The sequence below is a fragment of the Lonchura striata genome, chromosome 2, assembly GCF_046129695.1.
Source record: "Lonchura striata isolate bLonStr1 chromosome 2, bLonStr1.mat, whole genome shotgun sequence".
Taxonomy (NCBI): Eukaryota; Metazoa; Chordata; class Aves; order Passeriformes; family Estrildidae; genus Lonchura; species Lonchura striata.
In genome coordinates, this window is record NC_134604.1 from 56,157,139 (window position 1) to 56,169,048 (window position 11,910).

Consider the following 11,910-nt stretch of genomic DNA (forward strand, 5'->3'; position numbering starts at 1 on the left):
ACTTTTGTTAGTTGGTGATTACTAAATAGTATTTGAGTACAATTGATGAGGAATAGAAGGAGGAAGTTCTACAGTTAGCTTCTGTTGATTTTAAAATACCAAAGTGGCTGCTAAGAGTTTAACTGGTCAAATATAGGACAGTAAATATGTTCATTGCGTAAAAAGTGCATGCCATTAGTGACATTAAACACAGCATTTTGAATTCACAATGACTGGATTAATTACCCATGATAATGTAGCTTGAATTTGTCTTATGATAATACAGTGGTATTTGGAGGAGTCGGTAAAAGTAATTTTTAAATAATAATTCCTCTTTCAGAGACTGTTGAAATCAGTGTCCCTGTTCAGAGCAGTTTGTCACACTTGCAGAATACAGTTGTTGGTGTCAAATGCGTATATGGCTGTATCATGTGCAGAGCAGAAACATTTTTTTACATCCCGTCTCTCTCCACACATGAACAAGGCCGAATGAGTCCATCCCAAAGAGAAGGAATAATTAAGTGAAAGCACATAGCATTAATCAGAGCATCATATAAAGAGAGAGAAGAATTGTCAAAGGAATGTTTATGCAATCTTGTAGAGCTAGGGAGAGAGGAATAACTTTTTCTCTGCCTTTATTTCCCAGTATTTACTTTTGCATGAGAATATTCTTGAATATGTACTATTTCCTGCTCCAAGGTTACATTCTGCTCATTAGTATGCTATCAATTATTTTCTGCAGAGCTTTGTCAGAGGAAAGTAAGACCCATAATAATAATATGAAAGTTACATGAATTAAGATGATTTGGCTTCATTCCATTTCCATCCAGTGTATTCATAAAGGCAATCTTGGATGTTAATTTACACAAGTTAAACTTCACAGTCAGGTCTGCTTCTGCACTCTTAAAACTCACCCATGCTATAAAGAAGTACAGATTAGAATTCAGAGTTCTCATAAATACTTGTCCAGGTTAGTAAATCACTGCACTCTTCCCTGTCACAGCATTAACAGCATGTAGTGCTCTCTGTAGCTCTTCTTCCAGAGACCTCTTTTAAAAACGTTTAAAGTTAGGGGAGCCTGAGAATCATATGCTATTCTTGCAATCTTTTGAATAATAGTGAATGACAGCCCACTGTGACCGTGACCTGTGTGGGAAGAGCTACCCCAGGACATTGGTCCTGTGCCTCTTAAGCAGTGTGAGGAGATTGTGTTTCTATTCAACTGTTAAAACTAGTACCCACCTCATTTACTCTCAGCTCTAGCCTCTCCTCTTTATGCTGTTCCCAAAAGTATTCCCAGGACTCTGTAGATCTCCCCTTAGCTTAGTAGTAGTTTGATTCCTTAGGAGAAAAGAGCAACAGATGATGAGAGAATGATGGTTTTTCTCGTTGGTTTGATCTGATATTACAAAGTATTTGTGTTCAAACTTAAATCAGTTCAATCTACCAGTACTTTCATTGCTGGTATAAACCTGGGAATGGAAGTTTGGGATAAAAATAAGAAATAAAAATTGCATGGAATTGTAGAAGCAACTGGAATAGCTAATTAATATCTTGTAAACATTTTCTATCAAGAGTAGTGGATAAGAAATATTAATAGTGTCAAACTTTTAAGGCAATTAGTAAAAATAGATGCATGTCCTGGTTAAAGGAAAATTTGGGAGGAAACTTCTGAAGGGGTCCCTCTAGAAAGCAAATTCAAGTGGCCCTCCCCCTACCACTTTGGGAGACAAATCTCCTTTGAGAAAAGCAGAAAAACTTCTTTATTTAACAAGCAAAATACTCACAAACATGATAAAATGAATAATATTAAACAATAAAACCTCTCTTTGTTCTGAAGAGATGGCAAATTTAGAAAATCCTTGTCATTACTGCAGCTCAGCTCGTTCAGTCTCTTATCAGTCCCTCCTGTGCTGGAAATTGCTGCGCCCTGGGTCCCAGTGTGCCACAGATGTGAGCTTCTGGTTTTTCCTGGGTTTTCAGTCCAGAGCAGGTTTGAACAGTTCCAAGAAAAAGAAAAAAGCCACAGTTCAGGAAACTTCTCTGCCTCAGCTAGCAAAAACCTGACTAAAAGCAAAGGAGAGCTCTGTCCCCGCTGTCCCTGCTGCAGACAGCACAGTCCAGGAGCCAGAATGCAGAGGAGTGAGCGCAGCTTCTGAAAGTGAACGGCTGCTCCTTCTCTCCCCCTTCGCTCTTGGAACCAGTCTTAAAGGGGCAAAACTTAATATCCAGCCTAACCAGAACAGACAACTTGTGATACAAGCATCATATAGCCAACCCAAGACAATACATGAACTCATAAAATAGTTTGGGTCAGAATTGGCCTTAAAGGTCATCTAATTCCAACACCCACACCATGAGGACAGACACCACTCATGAGATCAGATTGCTCAAAACTCCATCCAGCCTGGCCTTGAACTTCTCCAGGGATGGGGCATGTTTTTTGTGGAGTTTTACTTGTTTGTCTGGGTTTTTTTTCAATGTGTATGCTAAATAGTATATACTGAACAGAAGTGACAACAACATTTAGAACTGTGGTGAGAAGAATCTCATAAATATAAGGTCAGTCTTTAAGATTTGCTTTGTTGTTTGTATTTGTTGTGGGTTTTATTTTCCAGAGGAAGGAGGTTTCCTACTGTGTTTTTCCTTAACAGTTGGTAAAAAGAAGACAAAATTGTGTTTCTTTTCCATTTCAGTTATTTTCATCAGCATGTTGCTTATCATTCCCCATTGCATCTGCTAGTGGCTTTCCTTTGATGGCAGCAGTCTTTATGCATATCCCTGAAGTTTTTTTTATCAAAGTGCACCTTGAAAGCGGTATTCATCTATAGGGAGCTGGTTTGCAGACAGGTTTAGAGACTAAATGTGTCTACTGCTTGAAGGCAGTTTAGTTTGTGTGAGCTACATTAATTATCATCAGCTGAAGAGGGTGGCTTTAGACTATGGACTTCTGTGTATCTTGTCATAGGTCACTAACATAGTCATCATTTTTGACTGTTAACTCTAAAGACAGTTTGGAATGCAAGATGTAGTATTGCTGTGAAGAAAATACAACAAGTAATGAACCACATTCCAGGATTTTAAAATACTCTAAAATATGTTAACTTCCAGTTTTATTATCATCATTTCCATGATACTTTTTGACTTAAAGAAGAGAAAAAGTTGAAGTTTATCCTATTTGTGTCTTGAGAAACATCCTATAAACATCTAGTCTGTGGTTTGTTTCTGCCCTCTGGGGCCAGAAGACCCATGCCTCTGGTATTCATGTAGATCAGTATTTACCTTTTAGCTGCCTTTGTCTGACATAAATAAGATTAATTTATTAGTTATTAATACTAAAGTAATATGTAATAAAAAAGTAATATGATTTATCCATTTTGAAATTAAGAGACTTAGAATTTAGTTTTTCAAGAATGTTTCAAACCATGTGCTCTAAAAATCATTAATGACCACAAAGCAGATTTCTATTTTGGAAATTTCCATTTTGCAGTTTTCCTAGAAACTGCCAAATGTGCCTTCTTTTGGGGAAAAATGCATAAAAAGACACAGAAAATCAACTGTAATGCAGGCTGAAATAGGAAGGACACCAAACTCCAAAGTCTGAAACAGTTGTCTTACAAGACACCTGCAGAGGTTTCTTCTCTCACTGACCTTGGGTGATTTCTGTCAGCAGCTTGATCCACACTCTTGTTCTCTTATCTTCTTGACAGGTTCTCAAGACTTTTGTTAAAATCCAGTAAAGTGAAAGTTGCATTTCTTATAAAAAAAAAAAGTAATTGTCTTATCACAGGTGAGAATATATTAGTTTAAACAGAGAAATTGGTTCAAGCTCATTGCAATTGCAAAGTGTCTTCGAAAAAGATAGGCAAAACTTTGAATGGAGTGATCAGCAGGAAATTAAAGTAGTCTTTGAGAAGATATAGGGAGGAAAGGAATTAAAAGAATTTTTAAGGGTTTTACTTTAGGGCCAAATAAAAGGGAGCTGATCCAGCATAGTTCCTCTTGTCAAACATTTATTTGCTCACAGTTTGTAATTGACTGTCTTTGAAATTTAGTTTCTATAAATTCTCTGTATTAGCCACACTGTGTGCTGATAGATTCATTTCTTGTCTTTGAAATGCACATAAACCCCCTATATTCACTATTTCTGAAAACTGTCTCATCTAAATTGAGCTTCCTGATAGTGTTTCTTCCCTGTGTTTCACACCTTTTTAATGCAACACTCAAGAACAGCAGCAACTATTAAATGATATGTGCATAGTTTAAAAAATAAATGTTCCAATATCAGTAACACTTTTTCATGTCTCATGAGTTATTGTCTGCTTAAGATTAGTAGAGTTGTGAGAATTTATTATGAAATACAAAGTGTAAGAAATTGCTTATCAAGCAAAGGTCTTTTGAGTACAGCTCACACTCCTTTATGGATTAGGGTTGAAGCTGCAGGCTCAAACAGTCATAACATTATAACATCATAAGTTGTAACAACACACAGTACTCCTTTTACCAGGGACATTCTTCAAGCCTACCCTTGTCAGTCAAAGATATTGTTGCAAAAACATGAAATCAATAAAAATATTTTAAATATTTTCCATTAAACCATCCAGAAAGAAGCTATCCTATTTTTGATGAATGATCTTATATAATAGATGGACCTTCTAGCTATAGCAGTCTTTCATATTATGTCTAAATTCTGGTTCTGAGGGAAAAGGCAAGCATTGAGCAGGATCTTTTCTCCTGATATTTTGCTGGAAAAATACATGAGCACAGCATCAGCATGCTGTAGCTTTTTGAGAATTTCAGTTCCATGCATCATGGATGAGGAACCAGAGACAAACTGTGGCACCAAACTAGGGAGCCAGTGGTAAGTTATGGCTTGGGCTGTTACCTTTTCCAAGCTAAAGGCCTTTGGTATGGGGACATTCCTTCAGGGTATTGTCTAGGAGATGACTTAAATGACAAGTAAGGACTTTAAATGTAAAAATAATTTGCATTGCCAGTTATGTCAGTATGGGTGGGCTTTAGAAAATGTTGGCATACATATAGCTTCAGGAATATGGTGTAGCATGTGGAGCACAAGTCAAAGAGATCAGAAATATTCCACTGGGTTTATGACCATTTTTCCCTGTTGACTTGGTAAGAGATGTAATGAGGTTGTAACTGCAATTGTTCTTTTTATGTTACAGTTTTGTCATGCCCTGCATTGAGATGTATGACTGTAATACGAGCATACAATGCCACGCAGTTCTGTTCTCCTTATTGCATTTGCAAGTTTATTTTTCAATCAGTCTACAAGTATTTACATAAAAACAAAATATGTCCTTATCATCAAGACTTTTACTGAGAAACTGTGATGAAATAAAGCTTTTCAAAACTCTTTTTAATATTAAATATTTATTAGTTGTTTTAAAAAAATCTATCTCGATTTTAGTGAGTCTCTTGCAATCATTTTTTTATCTCTTAAAGATAATATTCAACACTATTGTTGGATTTTAAAATCTCCAACTGATCATATTTTTTTTCCCCAAGTTCACAACAGGCGAGTTTCATACTACTGATTTCTTTTTGTTCAGGTACTAAGGCACAATTTCCTTTTCCTGAATATCATGTATCCTTTAATAGGTTAGTAAGTTTAGCTGTGTTAGGACATAATTTTGACTGTGGACAGCTATTTTAAGCACAATTTTCTGTCAGCTGAATTTCTGAGCATTGCTGTTAGAAGTCTTGTGTGTAGATGATAGTAAGTATATGGCTCTAGGTTTTGCGAATATGGCTTGGGAATGTTTTTGATTAACAGCAAATTTCAAACAATTAATATCTGTAAAAACTGCATTTGAATAGGTCTGGAGGACCCACAAAATTTCAATATTGAACAAGGGAAAGCAAATATTTCAATATCTTTGAATCTGAACATTGACACTTTTGTAGTAGACATTATGATCTCTGCCTAACCCATGCCTGGGAGCATTCACTAGCAGTAAAGTCAAAACTATTATAGGTTATCATCTGAGCATTTAGAAAACCTAATAATGGATTCAAAATTATTGATAATTATTGATTTTTTTTCCTCTGCATAGTGATTGTTATGATACAGGTGAATGACAAATTTCAATTGTTGAAAGTGACCAAACAGTAGAAACTTGGCTCAGCTACTTCCAGTATATACAGGAATAATAAGTTCTGTCTTTATCCAGTGATTTTTAATGTCTGATTTCTTTTTGTCTTGCTACTACCGGAAGGTGCGCCTTGCTACAGTAGGTGGACAAATAGTGCATCTCCAGAAATGTAAGCTTTCTTTTGAACAAGAATTCATGAAGAAGTGCATTTCCATGAGTAGTTTTTGTTTAACCTTCTGTGTGTATAATTATATTCAGTTCTTTAGAAGTATATTTGAAACAATACATGAGAGTAAATATGTAATTTGTTTCAAATATAGTTTATTGTCAAAAACACAAAACAAATTTATGTATGTCTATGATGTAATGGTTCAAAACATTTTAGGAAAAGTCTTAAAACCAGTATGGTTTGTGGATTTTCTGTGTGTTCCCTTTTTCTGGAAACATAGGTGGCCAATGTCACTAAGTCATGTCCTGGCTGTTTGGGCAGCTATATCAAATACTATCTTCAGAAACAGATCAAATTCCTGCTTATGACTGGTTATGGTTTCCTGCGTGCGCATGTATGTATATTAATTCCAGAACTTCATTACTGTGGTGGTTCCAGGTTTTAATGTCTAACAGTAGTAAATTAATGGCTTATTTATTATTATTATTGTACTTACTTTGTCAGTTAATCTTGCAAGTGAATAACTATATGCTTTATAGCCTTTATCATATGGAGCTAAGGAAGTCCGGTTTTTCCACAGTTGTGGTCAAAGCTGCATGCTAACGTGCAGCAGTTTGCAGCCATGTAGTTCTGAATTCACATGCAAGGTGCACTGTTTTTATTAAACCACTCACCTCAACACTGACAGGTTGAAAATTAACTTCTTTGGTTTCACCACTATAGCATAGGATTTGAGGGAGGTGAGGTTACAATCCCAAGGCAAGGCAGTGGAATGGATGTGGTACCAAAACACCAATGCATGTGAGTTTTGAATCAGTATGTGAGGCAGTATATAGTGCTTAAGTTTGGATTTAACAGAAATTAATTTCTGTTGTCTTAAATTAAAAAAATAAGGAATTAATAAGACTTTTTATCTTGACAGTGCCTAACTAATTGTACACTTTGATTTAAAGAGAATTCATCTTTACTCTGATAAGAATGCCATGAGCAGCATGTATACCTCAAGGAATACAGTGATTAATTATTTACGCGCACATTTACTGAAGTGAAATCTAGGGCTATAAGTAAATGTGTATGCTTTCTAAGACAGGCCTAGCAAAGTTCAGTGTTTCTGAATGACATTTGCAACAGCCAATATGGTAAGCAGGGAATTGTCTATATCCACATCTGCTAATACTGGATTTGCACTTAGGTATAGCAATGCTCTGTGGAGAAGTTCCGCCTTCCTCCTTGACTGAAGAATGTAAGCAGTAAAGATGCCACCTGATTTAGAAAGCAGCTGAAATAACAACTTTGAGATGATAATACTGTATTTAGATAAAATGTGTGCACGTACTATTTTTTTAAATTTACTCTAGCTGCTCAATATTATTTGTAACATGGCTGAGACCAAAGTGTCCTCATTATTAAGGAATGCTGCTAATCACTAGCATGAGACTTAGTGATTTTTCTAGTGAATCTTGACATTATCATTGCAAAGGAGATAAAACAAAAACTACTCACATAAACGAAGCACTGTTTAATGCACTTTCCTAATGCCATTTTTCATTGTTGCAGGACCCTTCAGAGTGAAGGGAAAGGCTGGTCATTCGAATTAAGTGTTGCACTTATTAGTCGATGCCTAGAAATTCACAACTGCTGTTGTTTTAATGGGAAAGAAAGGCACAGCTGTTTTCAGCTTTACTCTGTCCTATCCCTACATGACAATTCCAGACTGTAGGCAGCAATCTGTGGGAAACACTGAAGTGAAAGCCTCAATTAGTTACTGAGTTTCAGAGTGGTAAAAGAGTTTGGATAGATCCCATGAGCTTCTACTTATTAATAGCTAGCTTGCAGCAGTTCCCTGCTTAGGCAGCAGTTGTGTCTCTCTCTAAGGCACCTCTACTCTGCCCTGTGTACACTATGAGAAACTGGGAGATTTTACTGCTGGGTTTTATGTTGAGGCCTCAATTAATTAGAGTTCCCCATGTTTGTTATACAGTCTAATTCACCACACCTAATTCATCCTCACATTGTGGGGTGAAGACTGCTGAAGCATAAAGTAGTTAAAATTTGGTTGGTGGTACATTTGAGAAGCTTACTTTCAGTGCCTAATTTCCTTTAGACTTTTTTATAATCCAACAGCTATGCTTCATCTCTGATGATGATATGACAATGTGTTTTCTTATACTTAAAAGTGTTGATTTTTAAAAACCAACTATTTTTCCTGTTGCCCCTTCCTGAATGTAAACAGGAATGTCTGTGGTGCAGCTGGTAGTTTGTGTATTGACACAGGTAGCACACTTTTATCTGCTTGCAAATATGTGTTCAGAATCAATAAGCATAAACATTTAAATAGAATGGGATATTTAAGAGTGCACATAGAAGGGATATTTTTATTATATATGACAGGTTTATTACATATAATTATAAAGATATGTTCATAACCAGTCATTGGCCTCCTGTGATTCAGGAACACTGTACTGCTGCATATTCAAGGTCAAATTATTTTCTATAGTGTAAAAAAAAATTTTTTTTTTCAGTTAAATGAAAAATTAGTCTTAAAAAATTTTAATTAAGAATTGCTTATCTGTTTTAAAAGATGATGGAAAGGAGGTATTTATTTTCTTCCCACCTCCCAAAAGGTGATCATACTTACAAAATTTGCTGAGATTGTCCAAGAAAGTGTGTAAAATCCTCATCCATCACCGAGAGCCCCTGGTCAGGGAATGACAGTGCAGTAAATATCTTCAGCAGCTGCCTTTTAATGTACAAGCTGTTTTCGGTAGGAATTTTCAGCACTCACATAAAACTCACTGTCATGAGTGACTGCCTGTGCTCCAAAGTCATTACTATTGGGATGATGGAACATCTTTCAGCGAATAACCAAAAAACTTTAAATGTCATGTCAAGTGTGTTGAAGGCATTTTCAAGCCTTGCTCAAGGTTACATGAATATTGAGTAGGCCTGTTTTTAAAAAGTTTGAGATCTATGAGAGAAACCACTCATGCTGGTTTGGAAAACAGTCACTTGATCTGGAAGGGGGTTGGGGAGTGACAGAAAAAGAAGTCTGTCTATTAATATATGCCAAACCTGCAAAACTCCTGCCTGGATATTAACTGAGTGCAACTTTGTGTGACAGGCAATGCCAGTGATGTTTAGCAAAAAATAGTGAATTATGCAATTTCTTGAAATTACTTAAAAGTTCACTAAGGAAAGAAAAGGTATAACAATGGATAATTGAATTAAAATATATTTTAAAATACATTTTAAAATTTGGACAATTAAAAAGTATGTAGGAAATGTAATTAATGAGGTAAAACCTTGTAAGACACTGAGAGGTGCTAGGTATCTCTTTGACTCCAGTAGGAGGAAAAAGGAGAAACAAGGATCCTGTCATGCTATATCCGTGATTTTCTAAGAAATATGTATGTTAATTTAATGAAGACAAGTTAAGTCTGTATCACTTCCAAGGGACCCGGTCCACTGCTTTTGAAGTGATAATATATTTTGTCTTGGCTCCTTGGCATTCATGACTCCTTGTAGTACATCATCTGCTTGTAAAATGTTTCTGATCAAGAGGTCTTTTTATGTTACAGAATGTTGAAACTGAGTAATTTAATAGTGAAACAAGGTTTGTTTGATTTGTCTTCTGCAGAGAACCAGAAAGGACAGCCAGAGAAGCCGTGTTCACACCACAGTATCAGTTTAAACTCGACAAGAAGCCCAGTCACCAAAGAAGTTACGTATGATGTGGAAACAAGTTCCAAGGTGTTGAGCAAGGCTGTTGGGAGAAAGGAAGCCTGTCATGGAGAAGGTGGCAAAGAAAAGAAAATGGATCGTATTGGATCCCCTCCTAAGGGAGAAGCCATTCCAGAAGTAGAAGCTCTCTTGGCAAGACTGCGAGCACTATAGAATAATCATATAACAGATTAAATAAAAGTTAAAAACAATAGCCTACACTACATCTTTAAAGAAATAATAATTTTCTATTTTTGATGTTACATATTTCTTACTTTCTAACTTCTCTGTGGATGAATGATCTGCTTCTAAACTTTGTTTGCAAGACTATACAAACAATACTATAGTTTTGCATAACTGCAAGATTATTTTTTATTATATGTTTTTACTTAATAAGCCTATGAAAAGTATCAGAAGAAGATAAATAGTAAATTGTTCCAAAGCACAATCCTTTTAGTGGACAGGCTGCTAACCATCTGTTTTGAGTGCTTCTGAAAATAGGAATATCTTTTAAGTATTGTTTAATCATCATGCCTGAGAATAGGGTCAATAAATAACAGAAAAGGTATTCTTATATTTTCTACTGTAATTTTTATATTTAAGAGGCTAAAGCACCAAATATGGATCATGATAGTGTCCTTTACAATTACAGTAATATACAGTATCAGCCATATTCCAGTTTGAGCTCATCAAAGAGCATCAAAGCTCTTTATAGAAGAGAATACATCTACATTATAGATGTATTTACCAAATAGTAATCCATGGGCAGTAAAAAAAAATGCAAATAATATATTTATGTGTAATTAATATATCCCTGCTTTTAAGGTTATTATGATTATTATATCAAAATAATATATACAATTGCTTTGATTGCAATGTTTTGCAATTGTGTCTTTAGCTGGGGAAAATGTCTTCACAGTTATTTACCAGTGTAATATTTTATCTTTTCACATGCAAATTAATGTTTCTATAAAAGGGTCATGTAATGGAGAAGATTTTTCAATTGGTTTTTCACAAACTCATTTTCCAGTAGCCCATAAAGTCTTACTTGCTGGCACAACAGGAGTTTTGCAAGCGATTGCATCTTTTTTATCCCACTGTCACTGTACAGGGTTGCGTGTTTGCTATCGTATTTATTAATTGCACATCAGAAAGAGTTGCTACCAATGTTACTAAGTAGGGAGCTATTGTTAGTCTCTTTGCTCTGTTATTTAAAGCTTCCTTAATATAAGAGTGTATTAAGAATCTAATATCTTTCTTCTAAATTGCTTTATTTTTCTTTACAAGATGCTGAAAAATATGTCTTTCAATAAGAGTCAGTTACATGAAACCAGTGTTTCAATGCTCCAGTGCTTTTTATATCCTTGTTTAAGTTGCCTTTGTACTCCTGCACTAAACATTAATAAAGTTAATTAGAACTCAAAAACTAGGCTTGATTGCACACATGGCGTAGGGGGGTTTTCAGCCATCATGGGAATCAATCTCCTGTTTCTGGGACCGTTGTAGCTGTCATTATGCCCTAATTATATTTCCCGCCTTTGCTGAAAAGAGAGGTATAAACACAAATCAGGGAAGGGTTCAGAGCAGGCCTGTCAGACAGACATCTCTTCAGCTCCCCTTGCAAACAATGGGCACAGCTGTCATACAGACACACCTTTGCTAACTTGAAATATATCTTGAATGTAGAACTTGAAATACAGTGACTGATAGTTGTTCCACTAAGGTCTTCTGCACCTCCAGTATTAAGACTTACTACCCATATTTACAGGGTGCAGTAAAAATTACTATCTAAAAAGTCCAGTATGATTGACTACATAAAATGACATTTCAAACACAAAGAAAATGCCTGTTCCAGGGGAATAAAAGTTAGCAATAAACTGGATCTCCTCAGTTGCTGGGGATATACTAAAATAAAAGGGCTAAAAGTAG

General features: G+C 35.6%; 1 protein-coding gene across 2 annotated transcripts in view; it reads left to right on the forward strand.

Moving 5' to 3' along the window:
* The window catches only part of DIAPH3 (diaphanous related formin 3), a 200,363-nt gene extending 188,956 nt beyond the window's left edge, over positions 1-11,407 (forward strand). For both annotated transcript variants that reach the window (XM_031504802.2, XM_077781371.1), the window contains one exon: positions 9,899-11,407. In XM_031504802.2, the coding sequence (XP_031360662.2) occupies positions 9,899-10,155 (257 nt within the window). In that variant the 3' untranslated portion in view covers positions 10,156-11,407. The remainder of the gene's footprint in view (positions 1-9,898) is intronic.
* Positions 11,408-11,910: the final 503 nt, after the last annotated feature.